The sequence below is a fragment of the Mus musculus genome, chromosome 3, assembly GCF_000001635.26.
Source record: "Mus musculus strain C57BL/6J chromosome 3, GRCm38.p6 C57BL/6J".
Lineage (NCBI taxonomy): Eukaryota > Metazoa > Chordata > Mammalia > Rodentia > Muridae > Mus > Mus musculus.
In genome coordinates this window covers 136,911,633-136,938,654 of record NC_000069.6, presented here as the reverse complement: position 1 = coordinate 136,938,654, position 27,022 = coordinate 136,911,633, and the positions used below count along the sequence as shown (strand labels likewise).

General features: G+C 41.1%; 1 protein-coding gene across 7 annotated transcripts in view; it reads right to left on the bottom strand.

Annotated features, from left to right (window-relative positions):
• Positions 1-927: 927 nt before the first annotated feature.
• The window catches only part of Ppp3ca (protein phosphatase 3, catalytic subunit, alpha isoform), a 268,014-nt gene continuing 241,919 nt past the window's right edge, over positions 928-27,022 (bottom strand). For 2 of the 7 annotated variants that reach the window (NM_008913.5, XM_017319492.2), the window contains 4 exons: positions 16,738-16,822; positions 10,036-10,133; positions 6,615-6,644; positions 928-3,626 (listed from right to left, as the gene is read on the bottom strand). In NM_008913.5, the coding sequence (NP_032939.1) occupies positions 3,430-3,626; positions 6,615-6,644; positions 10,036-10,133; positions 16,738-16,822 (410 nt within the window). In that variant the 3' untranslated portion in view covers positions 928-3,429. The remainder of the gene's footprint in view (positions 3,627-6,614; positions 6,645-10,035; positions 10,134-16,737; positions 16,823-27,022) is intronic. The other 5 variants (XM_030252463.1, XM_030252462.1, XM_030252464.1 and 2 more) reach the window with 3 other exon arrangements.

The following is a 27,022-nucleotide window of genomic DNA, read 5'->3' as shown; positions in this document are numbered from 1 at the left end:
ACTGCCTGACACAGTGGCTCTGTGTGTGTGTGTGCACGTGATTGAAAAATAAGAATGTACAGCAGGAAAAGGGATGGTCAGAGCATAGCAGAAACATCTGCTTAGGAAATGAACAAAGTAGACGGCCACATCCCTCGGGTAGAGAAAGTATCCTCAGGTTTACAGATCTTAGGTTAGTCTAATTCAAGGGGCCCAGTGAGTGACAGACATGAAGTATTCAAGTTTAAATAAAGATGAGAGAGATTATCCCATCCCTGTAGCTGACTTCATCTTAAGCCCCGATGTAAGGAAAATGGATTCATAATAAAATGATCTCATTGGGTACAGCAAGGGTACAGAAAACAAATAGTTTAGGACATAAATGGTTCAGAGGGCTTTCATAGCACCACAGGAGCACCATCTGGAGAGATAGCGAGAGATATTCTGGTATTCATAGTGATCCTACGTGACGGGCTGAGATACCACACTTGATTCTCATCACAGGTGAGCCTCTCAAGGTGCCTTCTTAAAATTTTGAAAGTACATGTAGGATGAATATATTTCAGACAAGGAAGCTTGCTGAAGAAGACTACCAGATCTAGTCCTCCAAACACTACCAAGAAATTTAGCAAATTAGGGTGCCCTGCAAACAGCAAGTCACCCTGGCACAGACAAAATCATCTGGGGATGAGAGCGTGGCTGTGTGTGAATGCCCAGACATTATGCACGTGTGCTTGTATCCAGGTACCCAGCAACGGAACTCATGAATCCACATAGTCGGTCCACATCTTAAAGAGACAGGACTAATAACAAAGATTTGCGAGTGTTGTCAATCCTGGAGAAAGACCTTCAACTCCATACTGACTTCTTGGACAGATCAAATCATGTGAAAAAAATAGTGTCTCTTTCCTAACACTGAGCAAAAAGACAAGCAATACTCACATCGACTGCTTATTTCAATGTCAAATGTTTATTTCTATGCCATAGTTTCCTTAGCACAATTTGCAAAAGAAAGGAATCCAAAAAAAACCCTGATCATTATTAATATTTTGGGGGGATATTTTCTCTGTAGTTAGAAGAAAGAAAACACACACATTGATAGAAGAATGATCATTTCTTTCACAGCATTCTAGCAAGTTGCATCTGTTTTCCTTGGATGTCACGTTTGTGGGGAAATACCCACAGGAGAAACGTTTTGACTCCTTCAAATAACCACGGGGAGGTTTTTGTCAGCGAATATATCTTTGTTTTGGTACACTTTATTATTAATCGCCACACTCTCATTACTTAATATAATAGGCATAATTTATTACATAAACAAAGTGCAGTGAAAAATGAACAATGTTAGAAACAAACTGAAATGTGGTGCCTTCTAAATCTCCGCAGGATAACAACTAAAAAGCACGTGAATACAAACTTCTTATCAGTATAAACACAGCCCGTCTGGGTTGGAAATGGGCTTAGGAGACTAGTGCTTTTTGCTGGAGCTGGGAGGTGTCCCATACAACCAAAACAACCTGACAACCAATTGAAGACTATTGTTTTCAAAGTAAAGGAATGGTCTGGTTTCTTAAATCAGTCCTTCATGTAAGGGAGCCAGAAGATGGCATTTGCTCTGTAAGTAGACTTCTCTTGCCTGATTTTTTTGAGACACAAACCCACCACGACTTTTACAGCAGAAGTGGGTACCACTCCTTGGATCATGAGGCCCTTGGGAAGCAGCCTACCCTAAGTGTGCAGGGTGGTGGAGGGCCAGCACCCAGAGGACACCATGGTGGCTGTGCACAACATCCCCTTGAGCAGACTCAGTGAAAGGATGCGCATTCTTTAAGTTCATGCACATTTTATTGAGTAGTAATATAAAATGCTTTTTCTTTGTCATTGGTACAGGTGCATGCTTTGATCGTCAACATTTCCGAAGTCAAATTACAAAGGCAAGGCTTGAGGCTGTAGTGAATGACCTGGGCACTTAGACAATTGTTAAAAAATATGAATGGACTTTTGTGGTTGGTTGTTGTTTTCAGAATGAACCAGTAGTAACCCGTAACTAATATACAAAGGGAAAAAAAGTGAAAAAAGTACGTATTTTGTGGCACATGACAGAACAGAACGACATAACTAAACTGGTATGACATTAACGGTTACCATGCATTTAGAGTTACACATGTAACTACAAACTTATTTAAATTTCACAAAGTTTGCTAAACATGCCAACCATCTATGTGTGCACTGACAAGCTTATGTTAAAAACTTTTAAGAATACTCTCCCCTTTAGATTTTTTCAAAGCTTTTGTTTTGATTACAAAATTTCAAAGGCATTAAGCATTTTCGAGAATATAAAGCACACGCCAGTATACATACATTTCCAGTAAATGTCAGGCCACGAAGCGCGTTACAGTCCATACAGGCCGGTACAGCCATTTTATTTTATTTTTTTTTCCTTAAAAAACATGCATAGGCAGAATTTTTTTGTTTGTTTTTGTTTTTTACAGAATATAGAGGCTTCATCACTGCACTATGGTGTCGTGTTCACTATACTTAAAAATGCACCACTCATAAATATTGAATTCAGCAAGCCACAACCAAGACTTGATTTATCAACAAAACCCCTAAATATAAACAGCAAAAAAGATGGGTATAATTATTCCAGTTTTTTTAAAACTTAAAGAAAATGTATTCACTGCCAAATTAATAATGTTCTATGGAAAGAAGGGCATTCAAGCAAACTAAAGAAACCTGAGGTAAGCATGATCTATACAAAATTAAACTGTCGTATTTTTTTTTATTTTTTATTTTTTGGCATTTTAACAAATTTGCAACATTCTTTTTTTTCCAGGTTTTTTTTTTCTTTTTCTTTTCTTTTTTTCTTTTTTCTTTTTTTCTTTTTTTTTTTTTTAAGACTGCCTAATTCAGTTTATAGCCATTGTCTGACAGGAGTAGCAAAACATTATCAATAAATAGTCCTTAGTTAGTTTTTACATCTTTTTTTTTTTCTGTTAAAAATGTTTGATGTCTTCCATTTTAGTGCTGCGACTGTAAACGTACAATAGAGTATAAGAAATTAGACAAAGTTTTCGTGTCCAGTAACAGAATAAAAGGCCTTTCATTAACCTATCTAAAAGTCCCCAGTGCAGTAGGAAAACGCGTTCATTCCCCTAACATTGCAGTATAGACTAGCATTAGCTTTCTTTTTAAAACTTTTTTTCCCTAGAAGCATTTTTTAAAGGCATACCCAAAAGAGGTGTTTAATCACCACCCTCACCAAAATATAGTTTATTATCTCTCTCCCTCTTTTTTTATTTTTATTTTTCATGATAGTGTAAACTGAATCCAATTCCTGGCCCCCAGAGCAAACAAGCTACCTTCAGAGGCAAGAACATCCAACTGCTGAGATGCAGCAATCCCATCATGCCCTGCAGCTCAAAAAAAAAAAAAGTGAACAGGAAGTGGTCACTGGATATTGCTGCTATTACTGCCATTGCTGTCCGTGCCGTTAGTCTCTGAGGCGAGAGCCTTGTTGATGGAGTTAAGGTTGGCGTCAGAGGGCATGGCGTCTCTGCGAGGTGGCATCCTCTCGTTAATTCGGTCTAAGCCCTTGGCCTCCTCGAAGCTAGTGATCTTATGTTGTGGTGAAAATCCTTTGATGGCTAAATAGAAAATCATTAAGAAAAGAGAGAAAGCATTAGGTGGAGCGTACCAAAGGGCACCGCGGCTTCATCAAGTGAGGTTAGAGACTTCAGAGTGGGTGGGAATCCTTTAGTGGAGAACAACGTGACAGGACCTGAAGACAACACAACAGATTCCTTACCATACCGGAGGGAACCAAGGGTTTGGAAACAGCCAATGTCTCTTGCCAACCAAAATGTCCTCTTGAAGAGTTTAAGATGTAAGCATTTCTCTTGTCTTCATCAAAGTTTAGATCACAGAAATCCACAGTGGGTAAGTAAAGGAAAAAACTGTCCCGGGGGCAGGCTTCTGCATCCAGCAATACTGGCCACATCACTGGCTTGATGGCCCATTAACCCTGACCTAAATAGACTACACTTCACCCCATTCTTACTCTACCACTATGCTAGTAATGACAAATTCAGAGGAAGGCCTCTCTACTCCTAACTCTCACCATGGCTTAGAACAGAAGGTCTAAGGAACTAGAAAAGGAATTGACAGGGACATTTCTTTGCCATCCCCCAGGCTGATAAGATTTCAACATTGTGTGTTTGTTGTGTGTGTGTGTGGGGGGATTATAAGCTGTTTTCCCACTTAACAGGAAGATGTATAGTGGGCGAGGAGATAAGAGAAATTGGAAAATAAAGACTACGTAGAGAAGCACTTTCTGCCCTTTAGCAGTGAACAGGTCAAACTGATGTTCATCTGATAGCCATTAGCGCCTACACCAAGGAAAACTCACTCTCAGTAGAGCCACATTGGGTGGCGGCTGAAGAAGAACCAATTGGTTTTGTTACTTTTAACTAAAACCTTGACTTCTCTTTTGTTTTCCTCTAGAGATAACAAAAAAGTATTTGTGAAAAGAAAAAAAACAAAACAAAACAAAACCCTTCCTCAGTGGGTGCACCAACAGTGAGCTGAAAATAAACCACGCAGAAGGGGAACCAATGGCATCAGTTTGCTTGTATTCCCTGTAAAGTGCGAGCCAGGTGCACCTACAGGAGGCCAATCAACAGTGCTGAGTTGGGCTGCCTCTCCACAACTTATTAAGGACAATTTCAAGTTACGTGTCTCCTTGCCACTTTTTGCGGTGGTGGTGGTGGAGAGTAAAGCAGTTTAAAGCCGACACTTTGTCAGCCGCTCATACACAAATGTGCAGCCCTTCATGACAACCCAAGAAGATTCACACAGTTGTTTAAAACTCATTATAAAGAAAAACAGATTGTTCCCCCTCTGCATTTTAAGGTTAGCATAATGGTGATTAGTCAAGTGTGAGAGGAAGAACACAGGGAGATGGGGAAAGACCAAGGCCCAAAGCAAAGCTTCATAATTCGGTAATTCGAGAATAAGCTGGAAAAAGGACTATAGCTGTCTAATGAGCACCCACCCAGAGAATTAACTCAATCATTTTATGGGGGCAAGAATTAACAGACACCTTCCTCTTTTTCTAAATAATATCATCTCATAATCAAAAGTCTGTCGTGGTCAATTATGAAACTTTGATTCATTTAAAGGAAAAAAAAAAGTAGAAGCTCGAGGTTTTGAAGCCAATGAGGTCAGAGCACAGGAATGCAAAACCTTGTAGGACAGAGGCTAGTTGGGGCTGGGGCTCCATTTCTGATCACATCTGTCTACCCCTGTAAGGAAGGAAGCACTCTGCTCTAGTTGCTGGTCAGACAATGGTGTTAGCAATTTACATTGGGAGTATACTTAGCACAACACAGAGCCACAGGGTCACAGAAAACAGCCAAACTCTCAACAGGAATGCACACTGCAGATTAGATGTTGCCAAGAGGAATAGAGAATTCCCACATAAATAGCAGTTTGCTCACTGCTATTTAGGAAACAGTTGTATTTTTCTCTTACATCACTGTCATTTCCCCTACCATATCCAAATCATGAGCAAATTGTAAAGCTAAAGTACACTTTTTACATCATACCAAAGGACCGTATATGCACACAATTTTGTAAAAAAAACCAAAAAACAAAAAAAGTAAAGTTATTTTGCAAGAACAAAATACAACTGAAGAATTTTGTTTTAAAGGGGAACTTCAAGTTATTCTTTCAAAAAAAATTCCAGAGGGTGTGATATGAATAATATTAAAACTATTTTCATGTGTAGCTCTCAGGTAACCAAGAAGTAAAACAGCATTCAATTAAAAATTAGCTACTAATGGGTCCGCGGTACTGCTCTTTCGAGGTGCTAGTAGGCAGTTGGCGACGAAGAATTCTTGATATCCCTTGAAGCTCCTAGCAAGAGACCTAGCAATAGCGCAGACAGGTGAAATGATTAATTAAATGTCTGCTTGATTGTGATTGGCTACTTCCACAGCCACAGATACTCTTGGAGCTCCTAATAAAATATTTTTTTGAATGCTAACTTTCTTCCGAATATCAATTGGTTAAAATTGATAAGGATAAAAGTTTACCTCTACACATCTGTCTCACATTGGAATATTTTTAGAGACATAAGTGATGTTGAATCGTAACCAAGCATTACCAGGCACGAAAGTCTGTTGTTGCAAGCTTGAGAAGACTAGAGTCAACTTAATTTTATTCTTTCGTCTCTGTCCTACTGGATCTGAGGGAGGGGTGGTTCAGCTCAAAGCACATTGTTTTACATATCAGTTGTCAAAGCAGCTGCCAAAACCCCCACCCCACATCACTCATGATATATAGAAATTGATGTATATAAATTACAATCCTTTAGTTGTCTGTGATGAGACTAGGTTCATTGGATACAAGAGTCAAACATAGCTTTAAGGGAAAAAAAAATAAACAAACAAACAAACCATAGAAGGACATTTTCCCCTTTAAAGCAAGAACATTTTGGTTAATACTGAGCCACAACTGTTAGCCCAACACCCACACACTCTGTACAAGCTACAGCAAATAAAAAAAAAAATGAATACACCCAGCAGAGCCCTTGTCTGTTGCAGGCACAACAGAAAGGGGACTGGCCAATTTACCTTCATCAGCCTCAATAGCCTCAACAGTAGCTGAAGAGAAGAAAGGGGGTGCAAAATGAATGAGAAAATGAGTTGAGGATTTCTTAACTCTAAAGAACAAGTCAGTGACGATCAAAGGAACTGAGGGTGTGGGGGGGGGGAACTAATGTTTGTCTAAGTGCTGGCTTTTGGCATAGACAACTAGACAGAAAGACTAGAGAGAAAGGAAAAACACATGCTCGCACGCACACACACACACACACACACACACACACACACACACCACATAAGTGAGACATGTCGGTCACAGCCTGCATACACCTAAGGGGATGAATAGATAGCTTGAAGTCCTGGCTCACTATTCAGTGAGGGAAACATGCTGAGAAGCTTTCTGCTGTGTGGGTTGAACTGATAACTGGGCTATGGAAATCTATGTTGTGTTCTGATTCTTATGGCATTTTAGAATCCATGCTTGGCTTGGTGATTCGTAGTTGAAATGCCAGAGGGATGGGACGGAGGGACGGACGAGCTTTGAGCTGGGTTGTTGATGCTGGTGCTATACTTTGTTACTGAATAGTGAAAGGTGGGGTTTCCAGAGATAGAAATGCAATGGGTGGGGGCTTGGGGGGCTGAGGGCTGGACTTAGAGGGAGATGGATCAGGCTGTCTAGGGGGGAAACAATTCCTGGAGGCAGAGGAGGAGGAGGAGGCGAGGAAGCAGAAGGGAACCACAGAGGGAATGATAAGGCCTGGATATCTTTTATCAGGCAAGCTGAGTTCAAGTTTTTTGTTTTTTCCCTTGTTGCAATTCCAGTTTCAGAAACAAAGTTCCTGAAGTCTTGCATGTCTTGCACGTGGGGGCACGGCAGGAATTGTAATCATTCTATCAGTCCCTTTAGGAACAGGGTGTCTCAAGGTTGAAGTCCCTCAGTGAGGCATCTTAGGATGTGCTGCACTGGCAATTTCGGAGGTCGAGTAAGCCCACTGTCTACTTAGACTTTACCATCTCCCTGTAGAGCTTACGGGTTTCTCTGTTATTACAGCTAGGAGATGTTCCCTTAATTAAATGTCAGAATATTAAACTTATGCCCAAGTTCAAAATGTTTAACATCAATATTTTACCCCTGGACTTCAATGTGTATTCTCTCATAATTGAAAAGTTTACAACTACAACAAGGACTGCTTATGCATGCCAGTTAAAGGTTGCTCACAGTCAGCTAGTGGATGGATCACAGGGCTCCCAATGGAGGAGCTAGAGAAAGTACCCAAGGAGCTAAAGGGATCTGCAACCCTATAGGTGGAACAACATTATGAACTAACCAGTACCCCGGAGCTCTTGTCTCTAGCTGCATATGTATCAAAAGATGGCCTAGTCGGCCATCAGTGGAAAGAGAGGCCCATTGGACACGCAAACTTTATATGCCCCAGTACAAGGGAATGCCAGGGCCAAAAAAATGGGAATGGGTGGGTAGGGAAGTGGGGGGGAGGGTATGGGGGACTTTTGGGATAGCATTGGAAATGTAATTGAGGAAACTACGTAATAAAAAAAAAAGAATGCATTCTGGATTCCTCATAACCACGGAGAAGAGCTGAATGGCAAAGCTCTGAGCAGCTTCTCCTTTCATGCCAACAGAAGGGGATCAGATTATGAGCCCTGAAAACAGACAACTCAGTGTTTTTAAATATATATACTAAGTTGTCAAATTCTCAGGACAAATGAAGTCTCAATCCAATGTGTGTGTGTATGTGTGTGTGTGTGTGTGTGTGTGTGTGTGTGTGTGTGAATTCCACATGAATAACACAAACAGATGGACTTAAAATAAAAGGAACTCGACTAAGTGAAACTACAAACAGAGGTGACCGTCTGAAGGTGACCCTGTCTACTGTAAGCATTTAAAGACCTTAGCTTTAGAAGCAAAGCTGAAACTCTGGAACCACACCAGCATTCCTGAGCAGAAATACACACAGCTTAGTGTGTTCTAAGCTCAGGAAGTCTGTGGTCAGGCACTGAAAGTGTATGTGCCACTGTTGTATGCTACGATTATTAGACACTGTAGCTTTCCTTCAGTGGGGCAGAGTTGTATTCTGCTCATATAAATGATCTCTGCGCTAATTTCCCAGGATATTCATTTTGATGGAAAAGTTTTTTGTCTTTTTTTTTTTTTTTTTGGTTTGTTTTTGTTTTTATGAAGTGATTAATTTCTAACTACGGATTTACCTCTGTTTTTCCAGATTTTCTTTCTTTTGGTGAACTGTTTTTGAGTTTTGGGGGGCAACTCATAGACAGTGGTTTTAGAGGAAAGTCATCTGAAAATAAAGGCTATGACTGTTGTCACTAAAATGTGATGGGCTGACAATGTCATGCTCACAGGTTGACCATTACGTGTTGTGTGGAACAAATGTCTTAATAAAGTTAGAGTAAAAACACCTGAGGCTTTTGGGATGGAGAGTAGGGATAGGAAAGAAAATATGAGACAGATCCAGGGAGAGAAAAAAGTAAGAGGCTGAGATTGTATTAAAATACTATAGGATTTTTTTGCTGGAAATATTTCTTTCTGTTGAAGTCTAACATAACAGCAAAATTTCCATATTGAATGCTATTTTTAAATTAGTGATATTAACTAAAATGGATAAAAAAGTAAATACAACTAAAGAAACAGTATATCTGATTATGTTGTCTAACATGGATGGCACTAGCTATGTGTGAGTCTTTAAGTTAAATTTACTGAAAGTTAGGGATCATTTAAAAGATCTTTTCATTTGCATTGATTATCTGTCAAACATTCAATGCTTTGGTACATGCCTTTACAGACATGAGAAATTCTCACCATCACAGAAATGATGCGGGATGGTACTTGTGCAGCCAGTTATGACTAGAAAGTGAAATGCCTACTTAAAAGAGAAGCTATTATTAATAAAAAAAGAACCAACATCAAAAAGACCTAATAAAATAAAGCTGTGATCCTTCCTTTCTATATTTCTGATGAATCAGAGAAAAAGCTAATATAAGTCTCATTTCTGTTCAAGTGGATAATTATATTACCCCTTTAATATTCTTTTGAATAAAATCTATAATTATGCACATATATGTGTGTACCTTTCCTCAATCATGTTAAGAGTCCGACTACTTACTAGGATGTAACCGAGGGAGGGTGCTCCAAGTGCTCCAGACCACTGTTGTGTGCCCTGGCACCCTAAATGAGATGTCCTGGAGGTAGGCCTGAAGAGAGGGATGCATGTGCTAGTGAGAAGAAGGGTGTATGCAGTGAAATGAGGGAGCCTTCGTGGTAGACATGACTGAATATAACCTGATGTGTGGGGTTGAGCCCTTCTTCGAGCCAAGAAGAGCAGAAACAAAGAGCGAGCTTCAATGACCAAGACACTCAATGCTCCACTGACACAGCTGGCCACGTGCTCCAAGTCATATCCCCGGGCCTGCTTACCGCTTTGCAGAGTCTGTTTCCCGCCAGAGAGCACTCCGCTGGGGAGCATGCCAGTTGGGGTCAGGCCCTTCAGTGTCAGGACACTCTCACTCTCTTCTCTGGAAGACACAGAGGGGGCGTGGAAGTTAAGGTTTGCTTTCTTTTGTGGAAAAAAAAAAAGACACATAAAAGAGCCCATATTTACCTCATACTGGCTCTGTGGATCTCTTGTTTTATTTAAAACACGACATTTGAAAATCTATTTATACAGAGAGAATATTCTACAAATGACTTCAGTGTTAAAATCACATTATGTAATTGTGGAGTTATGGCCTCTTCTGCACATTGAAGACCCTGAAGGTGACTCTAGCTTTATAACCCACACCACATGCCAAAGCTGTTGCCTTGCATCTCCAGTGATAAAGACTTGTGTACCCAGAGATCAGCCACACACGCACAGACCTGCTTGATAGTACAGGACAGCAACTTCACTGGAATCACTGGATGCCTCCACCTCCAAATATACCCTTTATCTCAGTGCTTCTCATAACAGTTCACACACCCAACCCTCGTAAGTACCTGCGGTGATGTGTGAATGTACAACATTCACTCCGATCAACATTACAACATTTATCATCCCCCAGAGCATCCCAGCACTGAGCATCCCATGAGCCACTACTCTCTCTTCTACCACAACCTTGTAGAAGGCCTTTCGGCTTCATCTTTCACAGGTCTGCCCTCTCTGCCCGTAGGTATTTTCAAACAAAAAGGCAAACAAACATTTAACATTAATGCCAATTCTGTTGATCCTTGAGGCAAAATTTTCCAGTACCCTCTTCGTCAAGAGTGCAGGTGAAAGCTTTAGCACTATGGGAACCACAAAAGAAAAGGTCTTCTATGTACACACCTCCCTTTTGACCCAGCTCTAGACTACCCTTGCCAGCAGGGTTCTTCATGTAGCACACTTTATATCAGGGGATGGCCCTCAGTCACCCTCTTCTCGGGACTGTCTGTGAATCTCCTTCTCTCTGCCATCAAGTGACTCTTTGAGTCCTCCATTTTAATGTTACTCCAGATAACATAAGCTATGCCTCGCCTTAACCTGTTCTATTGCTTATTTTTTGTCTGTAATGAGCACTTCTCTATTGGCCAAGCTTCCTGAGGACAGGGCTTTCTTTCCACTTTGACCACTCTAGCACTACAGTGTCCACACTGGATCAATACCATGTATACAGAGCACACTCTGCATGTATTTATGGGAAGGAGTTTTTTTTTTTTTTTTTTAAAGAAAAGATGGAAGGAGAAATGGCAGTCCTGAACTGCAGTTTTGAATCCCAGCTCATTAACTGCAGAGTTTACTCATGAATATTAGGATTGAGTCAGCCAATTAATCACTGTTTACATTCACATGGGAATTTCAACCTTTTCACAGTTCTCACGTCAAACTACTAGGTCGTGTAAAAATGAAATACACTGAATACTAATAATGCAGATTTGGAAACTCAGAAGTACCTCTACAAAAATGAATGCAGCTCTCCTTCAGATTCACAGTCAAAGTCAGGTTTTAACCTCACGACTGGCAAATATTTCTATATACCAAATAAATGCTGGCATCAAATCCCATTTTAAAAGCAAGGCTGCTAAAACAAAATGAAAGAGACAATTGGTGCCAATGATGACCAGTAATCATTTGGTTGCTAGGATTTTAATTTTATTTTACATTTATTTACTTTATCTATGACAGTACACTGTCACTATCTTCCGACACACCCACCAGTAGAGGGCATCAGATTCCATTATGGATGGTTGTGAGCCACCATGTGGTTGCTGGGATTTGAACTCAGGACCTCTAGAAGAGCAGTCAGTGTTCTTAACCACTGAGCCATCTCTTCAGTCCTAGTTGCTAGCATTTTAATGACAGGATGACATGTTTTGTTATTGTTGTATTGTTGTTGTTGGTGGTGGGTTTTTTGTGTGTCTGAACAAAATAATATTAATATTTAAATTTTCTATTATTGTACTAAAGGTACTGAGCCACTTTCTTTATTTTGGAACCCCTCTACCCCTCAAAATCAGCTGATGCTAGGAGAATCACCCAGCCATACAATGGAGGTCAGGATGCCTTTCACTATTCTGGGCTTCAGTTTCCCTCCTCTACCCTGTCACATTTATAGTGGCAGGGATTAACTCATAAATGATGCAAAAGTCCTCTGACAGAATGGCCTGCCCGCCTTCTTTCATTTAAGTCCCTCGTTCACCTCATCTCTTCCTTCCTGTGGTGGTCCTGATTCCCACTCCTGCTTCACACAAGAGTCTCTCCACTCTGAAGTCCACCCATCCTCTGCGGAGCTCTCAGGAAAACTGCTTTCTTCAGTACTTCCCACTGAGGAGTACAACCACCTCAAAGGTCTCCTTGTATCATATTCATCCTGTTCTTACAGAGGTGTCCTTCTCAGTCCCTTGATGGACCTTTCCCCTCTCTCTAAGCCCTAGCTACCAACGGCTTTCAAATTCTGGAAACACGGAGTCTATAAGTCAAAGGGCATGCTTTCAAATAATGTACAATTTTCAAGAATGGAGTACAGGAGATTAGGCTGGAAACACATTTGCGTCTATGTTTCTCTTATGGCGGTTTCTGGAACATGTGAAAGGACGGACATGGCTCATGCTGTTTCTATTAGAAGGCACTACTCATCAGTTTTGCTGGCGTCTTTCTCAGATACTGCGCACTCTCTTTCAGCAAGGCCAGCAGTTCATGTCCTTGCTCACGCCCTCCTCTGCACTTGACTTTTGCTTCTCTCTGAAGCTTCAGGATGGAATTTCTAAAGGTTCTGCCAGGTGCGATCATTACAGCCGTCCCAATAAGCACTTGGTCTTTGGAGAAATGCCCATTCTTCCCTGGACAACAGCACCTTATCGACCACATGGGTGGTCTCAAAATATGCTTTCTTCTTTATCACTTATGGCCCAGGTAAAGGTTCTTGTAGAAAAGAGTGGAATCTAGCCGATCTCACCAGTGCACAACCATCAGAGTGTATTAGAGACTACACAGTCTAGAAAAACGTGCTAAAAATCTCCTAGCCGAATGACTCTGGTCCCTCACTCCACGAGCTGGCCTAGGCTTACAAAGTGTTACTACCCATGATCTGGGCCAAATCCAAGCTCACAGTAACACTATACAAAAACACTATACCTAAAGCCAAATTAGGGCCATGGCTGGCATCTCATCTAAACCTGACAGAGCAGTTGCTTCTATTCTCGTTGCCTCTGCATGCAGCTTGTTTTGAAGCAGGCCGTAGATCCTATTTGTGATTGGCAGATCTCAGGCAACTTGCCTCCACATCTGCTGCAAGGGATATTTTATTTTTATGTTTTATTATTTTTGGTTTTTAAAGACAGGGTTTCTCTATGTAGGCTATCTTGGAATTTGCTTTATAGACCAGGCTGGCCTTTGCTTCCAGAGTGCTGTGACTAACGGTATGTGCCACCGTTCCTGGCTAGCGAGGGCTATTAAAAGACTGTTTACTGATTGCCCTATCATGGTACATGTTTGTGTGTTGTGTATGGTGTACACCCATTCCTCTACCTGAGAAGTATGTATCATCATCCAGTATCAATTCTGCTGGTTCCTGACTTACAAACTGTAGTGTCTTCACATCCTTGTATTTGTCCCTTCCTTTGCATGACTCATCCAAGAGCCTGCTCAGCCTTTTGCTTGTATCACTTCATAGCTTCTCAAACATCCTTCTACTAACAAGTTAGCTCAGTAGCCAATCCAGTCATTAGCATCTATATCTAAAGCACATGTTAGAGCATGCCTCCTATTTCATGGAAATCATTCCAGGACTCTTCGTTGCCATACACAGAACGACTAGACATGTTACACCGGTATTCAAGACCTTGAGGATATAAACTTGAGGTTTTATTCTCAGCCTCAGGTTTTACCAAATTGTTCATCTTAATGCCTTTTACTGCTTAGCTTTTCCACATACCTGCAATTTACCACCAGACTGCTGGCATTACTTCAACCATTCTATCCCACATTGTTGTTTTGAGTAAGATATTAGTGTTGCCTTTCTACCGAGTGCAGATGTATATCCACATTGCCTGGTATAAGGCACTACCACTTCAGCCCCAGAAAGTTTGCTAGGTGGATTATTGTTAAATGTATATAAGGATAACATCGAGCATCGAGCTTGCACCTCAAATAGATACCATTGGCACTGCTTCTAGGACCACATGACTTATCCTTATGACTTGGAATGACGATGCCATGATGTCTTCACTACATGCCCTCACTGCTGTGGTCCTACCCATCCACCCACCCAACCTACTCCTCCACTGACAGCCTCATTAAGAGCAAGCCACCTAGGAAATATATAAAGGTTCCTTCTGTTCGACACCACATTTAACATCTGTTCACAGACACAGAACATGTTTCACAGTCTTACAATGGTTTAGATGTCTGCCATTCCAATTCAGCTATACAAATTGCCTAACTTGTATTCTACTATAGACTGAATGCTCAGCATGGCCTACCAAACTTACTTTTGTGTGGATTCGACTCCTGTGTCTTACAGAAGGCCTACAGATGCTTTTAAAACGGAACTGCAAGAAAATGCGCCTTGTTTTTGTTTTCTATTGACAAGTGCCATCTTAAGCTACAGGTCACCCTTAGGTTTTGAAGTGATCCACTGGGGCATCATATTACACATCAGCAGCCTTGGGCCTGTAGGAACCTTCCAGACATGTGAGATGGATTGTATTTCATCCTCAGCATGGATTCTTCTACCTTTATGTGGTTTGAGAACTCAAATAATAATAATAAAAAACTTTATGTCTATATTGCGGCTCCTCCTGTATTTTCTCTGTTTTTAATCTATGTACTTTTAGATGGAAACCCTTGGTATTTTTATTTCTCCCAGTGACTCTGCTAGACAAAGAGCATAGTTTGGTGAGTATAAGGGTAACACACGTGCAAGTGTTGATGACTGAGATACCCACTCAACAAGGCATTTTTAGATAACTCTTTATCCTCACAGGTCATTTCTTTAACCAGACAGGACTTCCTGGAGGGCTTCAGAACTGGTCAACCTGCTTCTACCTAAGCAACTTTGCAATTGCTATCTTCTTTGCTGTGAACTCTCTTACTGAATTTCTTCACGAAGGCTATGCATATCTGCTCAGATGAATTTCTCAAGGCTATGCATATCTGCTTAGATGACGTCTCTCAGCATTCTTCGTTGTCCTCATTCAATGGCATATTAGTAAAACAGTCGCCCTCACACTGTTTGATTCTTTGTGGTACGTGCTCAGATTTACAGTTTGATGCTGCTTGCTCCCTGCAGAAGTAAGCAATTCCCCAGAGTCTAGGAAGAAGGAAGACTGGCAAGGCTCAGGGCTTTGCTCGCTATGTTGCAAGAGTGATCCCGTTCCTTTCCACCTTCAGTGTGACTTTTTACTAGGCCTCTAGCTGCCTCGGAGTTGCTATTGACTTGGAGTGTCCTTGTGAAAGGATGGGGATGCTTGTCATCCTCACGGGGTCCTACTTTCAGCACTAAGTCACTTAGTAACTCCTTAGTGACTTTACCAAGGGTAGTAGCAATAGCATGCAGAGAAACAATGAACTGGCAAAGCCCCCCTGAAGAGGAAGAACTAAAAGCTGAGCCATGGCTCAGTGAATAGAACATTTGCTGTGCAAGTAAGAATGGAGTTCTCAGCACTGAGGAGGCAGAGCTGGGCCAAGCTGGCTAGATACACTATCTGCAATGGATGAACTCCAGGTTCGGCAAGATACCCTGCCTCAATAAATAAAGGAGAGAGTGATTGAGTAAGACGTCTGAGGTCAATTTCAAGCTTCTAATTGCAGGGAAAGGGAGAGAGAGGAAGACAGAGTGGGGAGGGGGTAGAGGGAGAGGAAAAGGGAGGAAGCCAACTGGAGAGAAAAGAAGAGGTATGGGAGGGGAACAGGGAAAGAGAGAGATACGAATCACAGCAGTCATTTGTCAAAAATATGCAGTCATATAACTCCTAAAGCATTTCTATTTATCCACATAAGTGTGTATGACCAACAATGGACAACACTCACGTAAAAACTACACCATAATTAAAAGTGGTCTCTGAAGAAAAACAGAGTTACTGTACATTATCTAGAAATAGACAGTTAAAGTAAGGTGCAGGAAGTCTCTTTCCTCAACTCTTTGTTTTCAAAACACATGCTTAATAACAACAATAAGATGATTCACGAGCCACCGAAAAGCAAACAAACTCCCATAGATAACTAGTACAGAAGATGCCTTTTGTACGGCATAAGTGATTCATTAGGGCTCACACAAACAGCTTTATGTTAATGCTCCTTTCCTCGAAAGCTAGTGAAATGCACCCTCTAAATTCGTCTTCTCCCCTCACCCCCCAGAGCCAGAGCACAAACCAGAAGGGATCCCAATCACTTTCCTTATGAAATGTTTTAAATCCTGCAGCAACCCGGGGGATAAAATGGCCCATAATCCATTTACCTACCTAGTCTTCATAGAAATGATTTAGTAGATGGAAAGGTAAGTAAAACGCAGATGAGATGACAATTTCCATTTAAAAAGAGAAAGAACACAAGCAGCACAAACCTTGCAGGGTAAAACGTGTAAACTATTGGAGGAAAGCGTTAGGGCAGCTACTATGTGATGTATAATGATAATCCAAACAGAAAGGGAGGAGAGATGAGCCCACCTGAGAACTGAGAACACTCTGGCCATTTTGCCTATTGCTCGGATCTTGTTTCTGATGACTTCCTTCCGGGCTGCGGCCGTGGCTCCTGTATTTTCAAACAGAATTCAACAGTTAGTGACGTTTCATCTGCTCACAGTTACTGTGCAACACCACCAGTTAGCAGTTGTGAAATGTTTTGCTTTGGTTTTCTTGCCTCTTGGCTACCTTTGAATTGAATCCCAACATCTGTACTTTGGGCAACTGAGATCCTCACGACAAAGAGGAACTGCTGTGAATTCCCAGGGGTGGAGCCCAGGTGAGAAGATCGCAGAGCAGAGACCACTACTGGAAGGTTCTCTTTCTTCTCTGGTTTCTGACTTTCCATCCTCTTCTGAGATGGAGGATGGTGAGTGAGTGTTGTCTACTCTTTGTCTCCAAGTGGGAGATGACTTTGGGAACCTACTAGGCTCTCAAAGGTCCTCATCAAACTTAAAAGACCAAGGCTCCTGCTCACCCCATACTTTCTGAAAGAACATTTGTGCTGTTTACTGCTCATAAACACTTCTTGTAGCCCTATGCATTCAGACATGGGTTCTGAGGGGAGAGGTGGAAAGCTGAGATGAAATTGTCAAGAGACAAAGGTACAGATGATGATAAAAGTCTATGCTTGGGCTGAGTGTTGGAGACATGGCTCAGTGCTTAAGAGCACTTGTTTGCAGTGGGCCTCGGTTTGGTTCCCAACACCCACATGTTGGTTCACAACCATCTGTAACTCTAGACTCAAGGCATCTGATGCCCTCTCCCGGCCTCTGTGGGTACCACCACACATGTGGTGCACATACATAAATAAAGGCAAACACTCATATACTTAACATAAATGGGTTTAACATTTTTCATAAGTAATGGATCAGTCCAGTTGTGTTTTACAACTTCTAGAATTTTCCAAATGAATTAAAAAATCTACTTAATAAATGCTAACATAAGTATTTTCTTTTAAATATTCTTTTTAAAATAGTTTCTTATTATATTGCATGACTTTTAACAAACCTATTTGTTAATTCTCAAAATGTAAAACTCAGAAAAAACACTTTTCTTGTTAATATCCTTTTCTTTGGTGTTATTGTGCATTAAACCTAGGTCCTTGTAAATACTCAAGAAGCACACATCCCTGAGCTACAACCACAGTCCCTCTTAAGATCATAATCCAAAAAAGGGGAAAAAAAACCTAGGGAAATATATCTGTAATGGTTGTTTCTGTCAACTCGAATAGGTAGAGCAGTGCCTGGCAGACTAATAGAGTACATCCTTTGATTCACTTCCAGGCTACTGTGGGGGATGTCTTCCTATAAGCTCAGGACATGGAGAACTAAAGGGGAAAGTGAGCAAGCTGATATTGGCACTCCATCTCTCTCTTCCTGTGAGCTGTTCTACCAACATGGCCCCTCTGCCAAAACCAACCATGAGATCAAGCTGCTTCTTAACTTGTTTACTCAGAAGTCTTGTCACATGGGTTTACAGGAAGTCTAACATAATTTTTAAAAATCTACTGTATAGACACACACACACACACACACACACGTATACTCCCCCCAACTCCTGTTAAGATCAGAAGCATTCCTAATTTGAAAGAACAGCTAGAACTCCTAAGATTTGCTGAGGTCACAATAACAGATATACGAAATATAATTTTATTCTCTTAACCTGTAATAAGAACAAACTTTTTGAAGAGAACACTTTTGTTTCTGAAGATAATTGGGAATCATTTTCATTGTTTGCTAACAGCCAAGCAACTGCCCTTCACTCTAACATTTCTTCAGGAAGAAAAACTCGTGATAGCATGGGCGATATTGAAGTGGCTGTAGAAAAGCTGGGCTTGTTCTGTTTTTAATTCTAAGTAAAAACAGAAAGAAGCTTATTCTATGTGATTAATCTTCAGAGGTGACGCTTATGTCTACTCACATCTTAGATCCATGGGTATCCCCAGGAGGTGGGTACCAGCCCATGAGCCGGTATCATGCCACTACCCCTCTGTCCTGAAACAGCTCGCAGTTTTGCCTATTTCTTTCTCTCTTAGGACGAACACATAATGGATATTACTCCCTCACATTAATGGGCAAGGTTGCTATTTCCAGCTATTCTTCCTGCCACTGAATGGTGTGAGTTCAAACGCACGCGGAAGAAAACTACTCTCCAATGCAATCCATGGTAACCAAGAACCATGAGATTCCAGTCATTAACACCAGAGAAGAAAACACAGTGCCTGACGCCTTCCTCAAACATCATTCTGAGATTCTAATAATATTGGTAATTTAGATTTTTCTGGTACATCAAATTTTGCTCTAGAGATCAAGAAAGAGAGAGAAATCACTGTGTTTAGGTCATTGGTGACTAATGACAGAGACTACTAAAGGGCATTTGATAAAATCTCCAACATCACCCCCTCCTCCTCCTCCTCCTCCTCCTCCTCCTCCTCCTCCTCCTCCTCCTCCTAAGTGGGATAGAAGTGGTCTCTGCAGATGAGCTCCTGACGTGCTTTGTCAATTCTTTCCTTTGGTTCTGATTTCAGTCTAACTGCTAGTCCCTCTTTGTTCTAATATTTCCTACCCACTACTGACCCATCTTCTCAGAGATCATGACGTGCTGGGCAAGGGAAGCGACTCTGGCGCTTACAGCATCCAATCTGGCCACATCATGAAACTAATCCACTGACACACAGGGCGGAAAGCGTGAGAGTGCACAACTATATTTAGAAATGCAAACATGGAAAGTAGCAAGGAGTGGTTAAAATTCTAGAACTAAAAGTGCACATCTTTGTAAGAAACACTAAGGGTCAAGCAAAATGAAATAAGTGAGAAATACAGGGGAATGAGCTCACAGAAAGAAAGAAAAAGCCTCCAATAAAGGACTTGTAAAAGCCATAGCCAGCGCCATGGAAAGGAAGACTCTAAGTAGGGGAAGGAGGGAAATAAATGACTTAGAATCCTGCTGCTCAGCTCTCTGTGGGCTGACGAGCAGAAGAATGTTCAGGATTCGGCTTCCACTGTGAGAGGCCAATCCTGATAATCCCAATCAATACACTACTGATTACATGTTCCTATCAAATGAATTATTACACAGCATGTAATAAATACTCTATCACATATGCATATCTCCCAATGAATGATGAGTATAGAACTTTTCTTAATGGAAAATTCTCTTTGGAAATTCTTTAATACCATGAAGTCTTTTAAGTCTTTTCATAAAACTAGACTATATTTACTCAAAAACTCAAATAAGTTTTCCAATAAGCTCCAAGGAGAGATAGCAAGACTACATTTTATCCCCAGACACGGTATTATTCTCTAGCTTAGCCTGGCTTCACACTGTAGCCCAGGCTGGTCTAACACTTAGTACAATCCTCCTGTCTCTGCTTCAAAGGTTCTGGTATGACCAACCATCATAACTGTAGAGATTCTTCTTTAAACATTTTCTCTTGGTGATAAAGGTAGATATTTCTTAATTACTCAAAGTCTCAAATTCATATCATGCGACCGCAACTTCATAAAATAGTAAATATCGAAACAGGTAAGTGTCCATGAATATCATGGATTCTCATTAGACTTGGTGGAAGGAATCCACTGCAGGGCAGTTGCCATGCACATGACCTTATAGTTAGTATTAGGCTCTCAGTGCACACCAGTTGTCTCAATCCAGAACTTAGCAGAAATGCGTGCATTCTAGACTTTTTTTTTTTTTTTTTTTTTTACTTTCCACATACAAATATAATAGAGTAAACCTTTCAGCTATGACTCTGCCTTGGTTGTGGTAATATGTCATGGTTATATAGGTAAGGAAGATATATAAAATATCTTTTGTGTGAAAACTGTGCTAATTTCCACTGAAAACACTATAAATTCCTATTCCAACTTGGAAGTTCCAAATTGTAAGGGATTATTTCATGAGCTAAGAAAATAGTAATTTCAAAGTTAAACCTCACTTTATGCTTCTATTTTAATAATTATCACTTTTTTCCTTGTTTCTTTTTTCATTTTCGAAGGTTTTTTGTTTTTTTTTTTTTAAATATGTCTGGGCATTATTCTAACATTTCTGGATTCAAGCCACCCTGCACACTGTTTTCCTCAAAGGTGAGGAAGGCAGTACATAGATTAAAGCAATCTGAAAATTTCCTTTAACAGTGTCTTTCCTACTCTTTGTGGGCCCACCCTGGTCCCTCAGGACTCCTGAGGAAAGGTACCTGTGCCAAGCAACGTGATGAGGACGCTACTACCTCCCAAAGGGTGGATGGATTTCAGCCTGGGACAGTGCTGCAAACAGCACTTCAGGGGCCTGGGGAGTGCCAGGGTGAAGAGGTTCTAACCACACTGAGTACCTGCCATGCCATGTAGGAAGTGGTGACCTTGTCACTTAGGCCATAGTTAGCATGGAGGAGCTTCTGCTACTACAAGCCCAGGTAAGCCAAACGGGGCTGTTTGGACCACAGCTCACTCTCCAGATCACCCACTCACTCATCACATGCGCCTGCACTAACAGCCTGCTGCGTTTACCACCAGGATGAATAAGGCACGGTCTCTCCTTGGGGACCCTGGGAAGCACTATCACAGACCGTGGCAAACACAGCGGAAGGGGCAAGAGTGTGCTGGAGCTCACAGAAGCCAGCTGGCATGAGGACACTGAACAGGGCTCTTGGCTCTCAGTCTCCAGATCTCAAAAGAGGCACCTTGAAAGCAGCCACAAGCGATAACTCATGTCATGGAAACCTGCAAATGATACAAACCACCATCTCTTCTTCCCCTGGAGGAAAGGCACATTTTGCAGCACATTACTGCAGTTACAAAATGGTAATACCACATAGCTGAAACTAACTGTTGGGAGATCTGGATGCATCTTAGGGAAGGGAACATAAGCAGGGGCAATAGGGTGTGAGATGTAGGGAACACTCCCCATAGTTTTCAAATGTGTGTGTGTGTGTGTGTGTGTGTGTGTGCACGCGCGTGTGCGACAACCACTAACAAATGCTCAGATGTGTCTAGGCATAAAGCAAGGATGTAGTCTAGATACACTGGGGGATCATCAGGTTGGGTGAGAAGAGGAGGAGGCAGGATGCGAAGCTAAACTGAAAAGGCTCTAGCAATGGAATATACAATGCTGGGCCCCATCACAGACAGAATAGTGGTAAATAAAAGCTACTTTGCCCGAAATCAAGGAAGCAAAAAATACTTGTGATTGGATGGGTTGCTATCTGCATTAAACGTCAGCTATGGAAAATAAGTGATGGCCACAGGGCTATAAGCTATGCAGTTCTTTTGACTTTCCAATATAGTGGAATATTTTTGTAATATACATCATGAAAATATCCTTGGAAGGATTTTGGTTTTGAGAGACAAGAGGCAGGACAGGTTTGGGAGCTGTGGTGCCTATGTCCTGAGCTTCTGCATGTGGTCTTGGCTCAAGGAAGCAGAGAATAGTGGTTCTCCCTGACATTACAGTCTCTACCCTCCTAACCACGCCACGCAAGACCCACCTGTGAAGATGTATTAAAAGTGCAATCAATTGGACCCTAAGTAGGTTCAGCAAGCACAACCTTACAGTGTTAAGTAATGAAGTTAACTACTTCTGTGGAAAGTTTAGTCATGCCTTATGAAGAGAAATATTTTCATTTTAGCCTTTGAGAGAGAAACTAGCCTTTAAACGTTTTTATTATGGGGCTGGAAAGATAGCTCTGTGTTATGAGCACTGTACTTATATAGGAGCTAAGTTTGGTTCTCCACACCGTATTGGGCAGCTCATAGCTGTCTGTAACTCTAGCTGCAAGGTAATCCATGACCTGCTCTGGCCTCTCTGGGTGCCTGCTTGCACACATACACAACCAAAAATAAAATAATGTTAGTCTTAATTTAATATTTAATGGAAAAGCAATGCGAATCTCCACTACTTCATTCTACTGGCTTTAAACCTTTCCTATTATTTAGGTTTGCTTTCTTAAAGGACTTTGAAATCATTCAAATGTGTGTATAATATGTATGTTTTTGAAAAATGCAGAATGTTGTGTCAAACACAACAAACTTCTTTAAAGGACAGGGTGCTTTTTTTTGAATCCCTTATATTTGTTGGTAAACTTTTCATTTCTTTAAATCTTTAATTCATATTCAAAGATAACTTATATATTTGCTCCTTATCACCTTTCTAGAATTGTTAAATTGAACAAATCCATCGCTTTGGGAAGCTGTACTGTGGCCTGGCTCACCGTCAGACCACTAGCAAGCAGGATTTAAGAGACACCTTTAGCTATTACTTTAGCCAAATACAGCAATAACTGAATCTGGAAAAAATACTTACGGTGTGAAACATAAGGAATTAAAATACCGAACTATTGCAATTGCTAGATTAAAAACAAAACTAGCTTCCTTGGATGGAGACGAGCCCAGGAGACCATGAGAGCAGATTCATGCAGAAGTCTGACATGACCGGACTTTACAGTTACTTACAGGTGACCATGACACTTGCACATGCAGAGTGTCCCATTTGAGAGAACATATGCTCCAGCTCTGTGACATGCCATCCCTAAGTCTTGTCTCCCTTTTCCTTTCAGTCTTGACCCAGCTCTACCACACCAAGGTGAGCTCCTACACTACAGAGGACTGGTATACTTTCTACATTGCTCTAACATCTTTTACTCTGGGCCAGGAGTTGCCAGGGGTGCTCCACACACTTTCGTATACCACTGCCATCCAGAATCCTGGGCTCTGGAAGGGAACCACAGTGCCATGTCACTGTCCTTATTCTAATGGGACTTCTGGAAGAACCACGATACTGTAAACATAGTCACTTTTAAATGACACGGCTGCACCGCCGTTGCCATGCCATATTTAATATTAGCAATTTAATTCCCAGTGTCATCCATTTTTTAAAAAAATGTTCATGAACAAAAACATCGTTGGTACTTTATGCACCATCTTCGTCTCCATCTTTGAGATTGGATTTCTACTTCCACTTACTTAATCTTAGTGCACTATAGACTTTACACATATTTTTAAGGTTTTAAAGTTTCTGAGACAAAAGGTCCTATGTGTGACTACAACAACTTCACATTTCAGTTGGACAACACAAACACATGATGCTTGTGGATGTTTAACAGGCATGGAAACGCGTGCTACTGTAATATATCTCTGAAGGTTAGGGATGAGAAGGAAACACCATTGTTTCGAGTAAGGAGATTTCTTTAACGTCCCCAGTGGCTGGGCCCAGGGAAACCCCAAAGATTAGAATGGAAAAAGGGAAGTGAGAAGAGAAGGAAAACTGTCATGAGGCCTCTAGGCCAGGCATGCTCTGAAGCTTCTAGGACAGAGGATGTGAAGATGGGTTCCCTTTAACGCCTCCTTTTGATGTCTTTGGTAATGCAGGCAGAACACATACTCCAGCCTGCAGACTGTCCTGGTGACAACTAGGTCACTCTCAGTTTCTAAAGTGACTGCTGTTGGAAGCTCTCTCCTTGACAGGCCATCATTCCCACTACCCAGGCAGGCTCAAAGGTTCTTCCAAGCATAGGTTGGGTTTCCCCTTTGTACTTAAACCCTACTAACCACACACAGTTGGAGCCTAATGCCTACCAACTCTAAGCCACAAATTCTACATCTTTCTGTAAGTGTTGTGACTTAATGAAAATCTCGTGAGGTAACAGGTAACAATACTGTGATATCTAGCATAATGATGCTCTAATATCCCATTTCCAAAGCCCCACGTTATCTTTTAAAATGTAAATTTAAAAAACACAAAACCCCTCTGGCACATAATACAATTTAAGGAAGGAACAGAAGACCCTGGTGTCCACCTGTCTGGTCATAAAAAGAAAATGACTTCTTCCCTTAAGGTAGAATCCTATATGCCTGATTACTGACACTAGCTGGTCATTTCCCACTTAGGGAAAAGTTCTTCCCTTACAAACACCTATCTGATTCTCTGTACTGTTGTTCTGAGATGAGATGTCCAGGCAGGGGATGATTGCACAGCAGAAACACAGAAGTGGACCACGTTTGTAATTCTCATTGGGGTGAGAATGAAAGGCTTTACAAACCTTCTATAAAATGTTTAATAATGGGCACAAAATCGACGTACGCCTTACCATGCACACTTAAGCTTCTCTGATTATCTATGAGGAAACTCAGAGCCTGCAAAGTTCTAACTGGGACAACCTCTTGGTCAAGGCAGACAAAACAATACAAAAACAAAACAACATTAGTTTTTTAAACTGACAACAGGAAATTATTTTTAAAAAATCATCAAGGTAATAGGCAAGCTTATTTTCTAAGAATGAAGTAATTACTATGGTGGGATATCTCTTTTTAAAAAGTGTGAATATAGGTGAAGATGTAATAATTCTAGCAGACCTTTATTATGAACCTGATTAGGCATGCGTGCTATCCTGGTAACTTTTTATTATCACATGACACACATTGAGAAAAGATAGTTTCAATTGAGAAACTATTCAGGTCAGATTGCACTGCAGTTTTTCATTCAGTTATAGAATACATCAGGGCAAATACATATGTGATATTAAAGTTGAGGTAGTCCATATTTTATTTTATTTTTATTTATTTCCAATCACTGCCATTTTTGTTCTGTCATAGTGAAACCAACCTACTTGCTTCTTTCTCTTTTTGACAGGATTACATCATTTTAACATTTTTTTCCTTCCTTTTCTGTCCTTCGAGCCCTTCCACACAGCCCTCCATGCTGCATGGAGTCTAAAGCTACTGTCTTGAGAGGTCATTTTCTCCCATTCCATTTGCAGTATTGTGTGCAAACACCTTCAAACAGCTGTGTCCAGCCTGTTCCCTCGCCCTGCCTCCCCAGCTCCTGACAGGGTCCTTCCATCTGCAGCTCCTGACAGGGTCCCTCCGTCTCCCTTACTTGGTTGCCTTCTTTTGCTCACCTTCTTCCAGAAGCATTGGTTTTTAAGGACCAGCCTTCAATTTTCCTCTTTTTAATTCTTCCTCCTCTGGAAGCAATCCTGGAGACCTAATTCCCTCACAATGCACACACCACTATGAGTCTCTTATCAGCCCAGATTTCTTATTTGAAAGCCTCATCTTTTTTCAAACTCTGTTGGGCACTTAGAGTTAATCTTGCCATTTGTACTCCAACACACAGTGAAGAGAAGGCCTTCTCCTCAAACTGACTGGTTATGCCTACGTGTCATGCACGCCGTGCCTCGGTTTGAACCATCAAAATTAGCTTTCACTTCCAGTGCTACTTAGGCTCAGTTCTGTGAATTCAACAGAACCAGCAACAGCTTGAAAGCCTTAGTTAGACGTTCCTTTGAATAGTTGCCTTTAAATTGTATTTTAACCTTTGTTCAGATCTAACCACTTCAACGGAGAGAATTCACGGTGTTCCTAAATTACACCCTTGTCCAGCCTTTATTTGTGTTCATGCATGATTTCAGGCCTCAGAATTCTCCCTTCATTATGGCAACTTGTTTTCAGAGTATGCTTGAGTGTAGCCAGAAGGACAACCACATAGCCACCCCAGGGAGCTTTGTCTGCTTCTATCTGTTTTATATTTCTACATAAAGACTTGAGACATTCTGGGGCCATATGCCTGGTGCCTATGCACAAAGCCACATGCTTGATTTCATCATTGTAAATTAAACACAAGAAACAATTAACAAATATTTTTATGTTCCCCCCCAAACTGTCAGTTATTACAGGGCATAGAGATTTCTTACCTATATTGCAAACCAAAAATGGATGGCTTGGAAATAAAATAATCAGAGACAAGAGAACAGGGCTGAGTGGGCAGAATGAAGCATGAAGCAGAGGAGACATCAAGAGTAAAAATTTCAGGCTGAAATAATTCACCACTTAGGATTCTTAAAGTAAAAAAAAAATACATCTAGACACTTTCAATACTTGCTGAAAATAATCCCTTGACTCGGGTGGTAAAGCCTGAGGACTTAGGGTCCCCACGTACATTTACACGAGACTAGCATGTCAAATGGTGTCATGTGCAGGAGGTCAAGTAGCTGTCATGGAACATAAGTAGAATTCTGGTAAAAATCCCTACAGCCAAGTCTTTCAGGGCTTCCCTAGGCTCCACTACGATGCCATACCAGGCTCTAAAGTCCCTAGCTTTACCCTTTACAAAGCTCCCTGTGTGACATTTTAAAGTGAGATGAGATAATCTCACTCCGAGATCTGTAATATTAGATATACGGAATTACCTAGTAGTTCAAAACCAGCCCATTTCTTGGTACACAGTTGAAATGGCTGCCCTGAAGCTTGGGGAAATCTAGTCAGCTCCCGTGGCT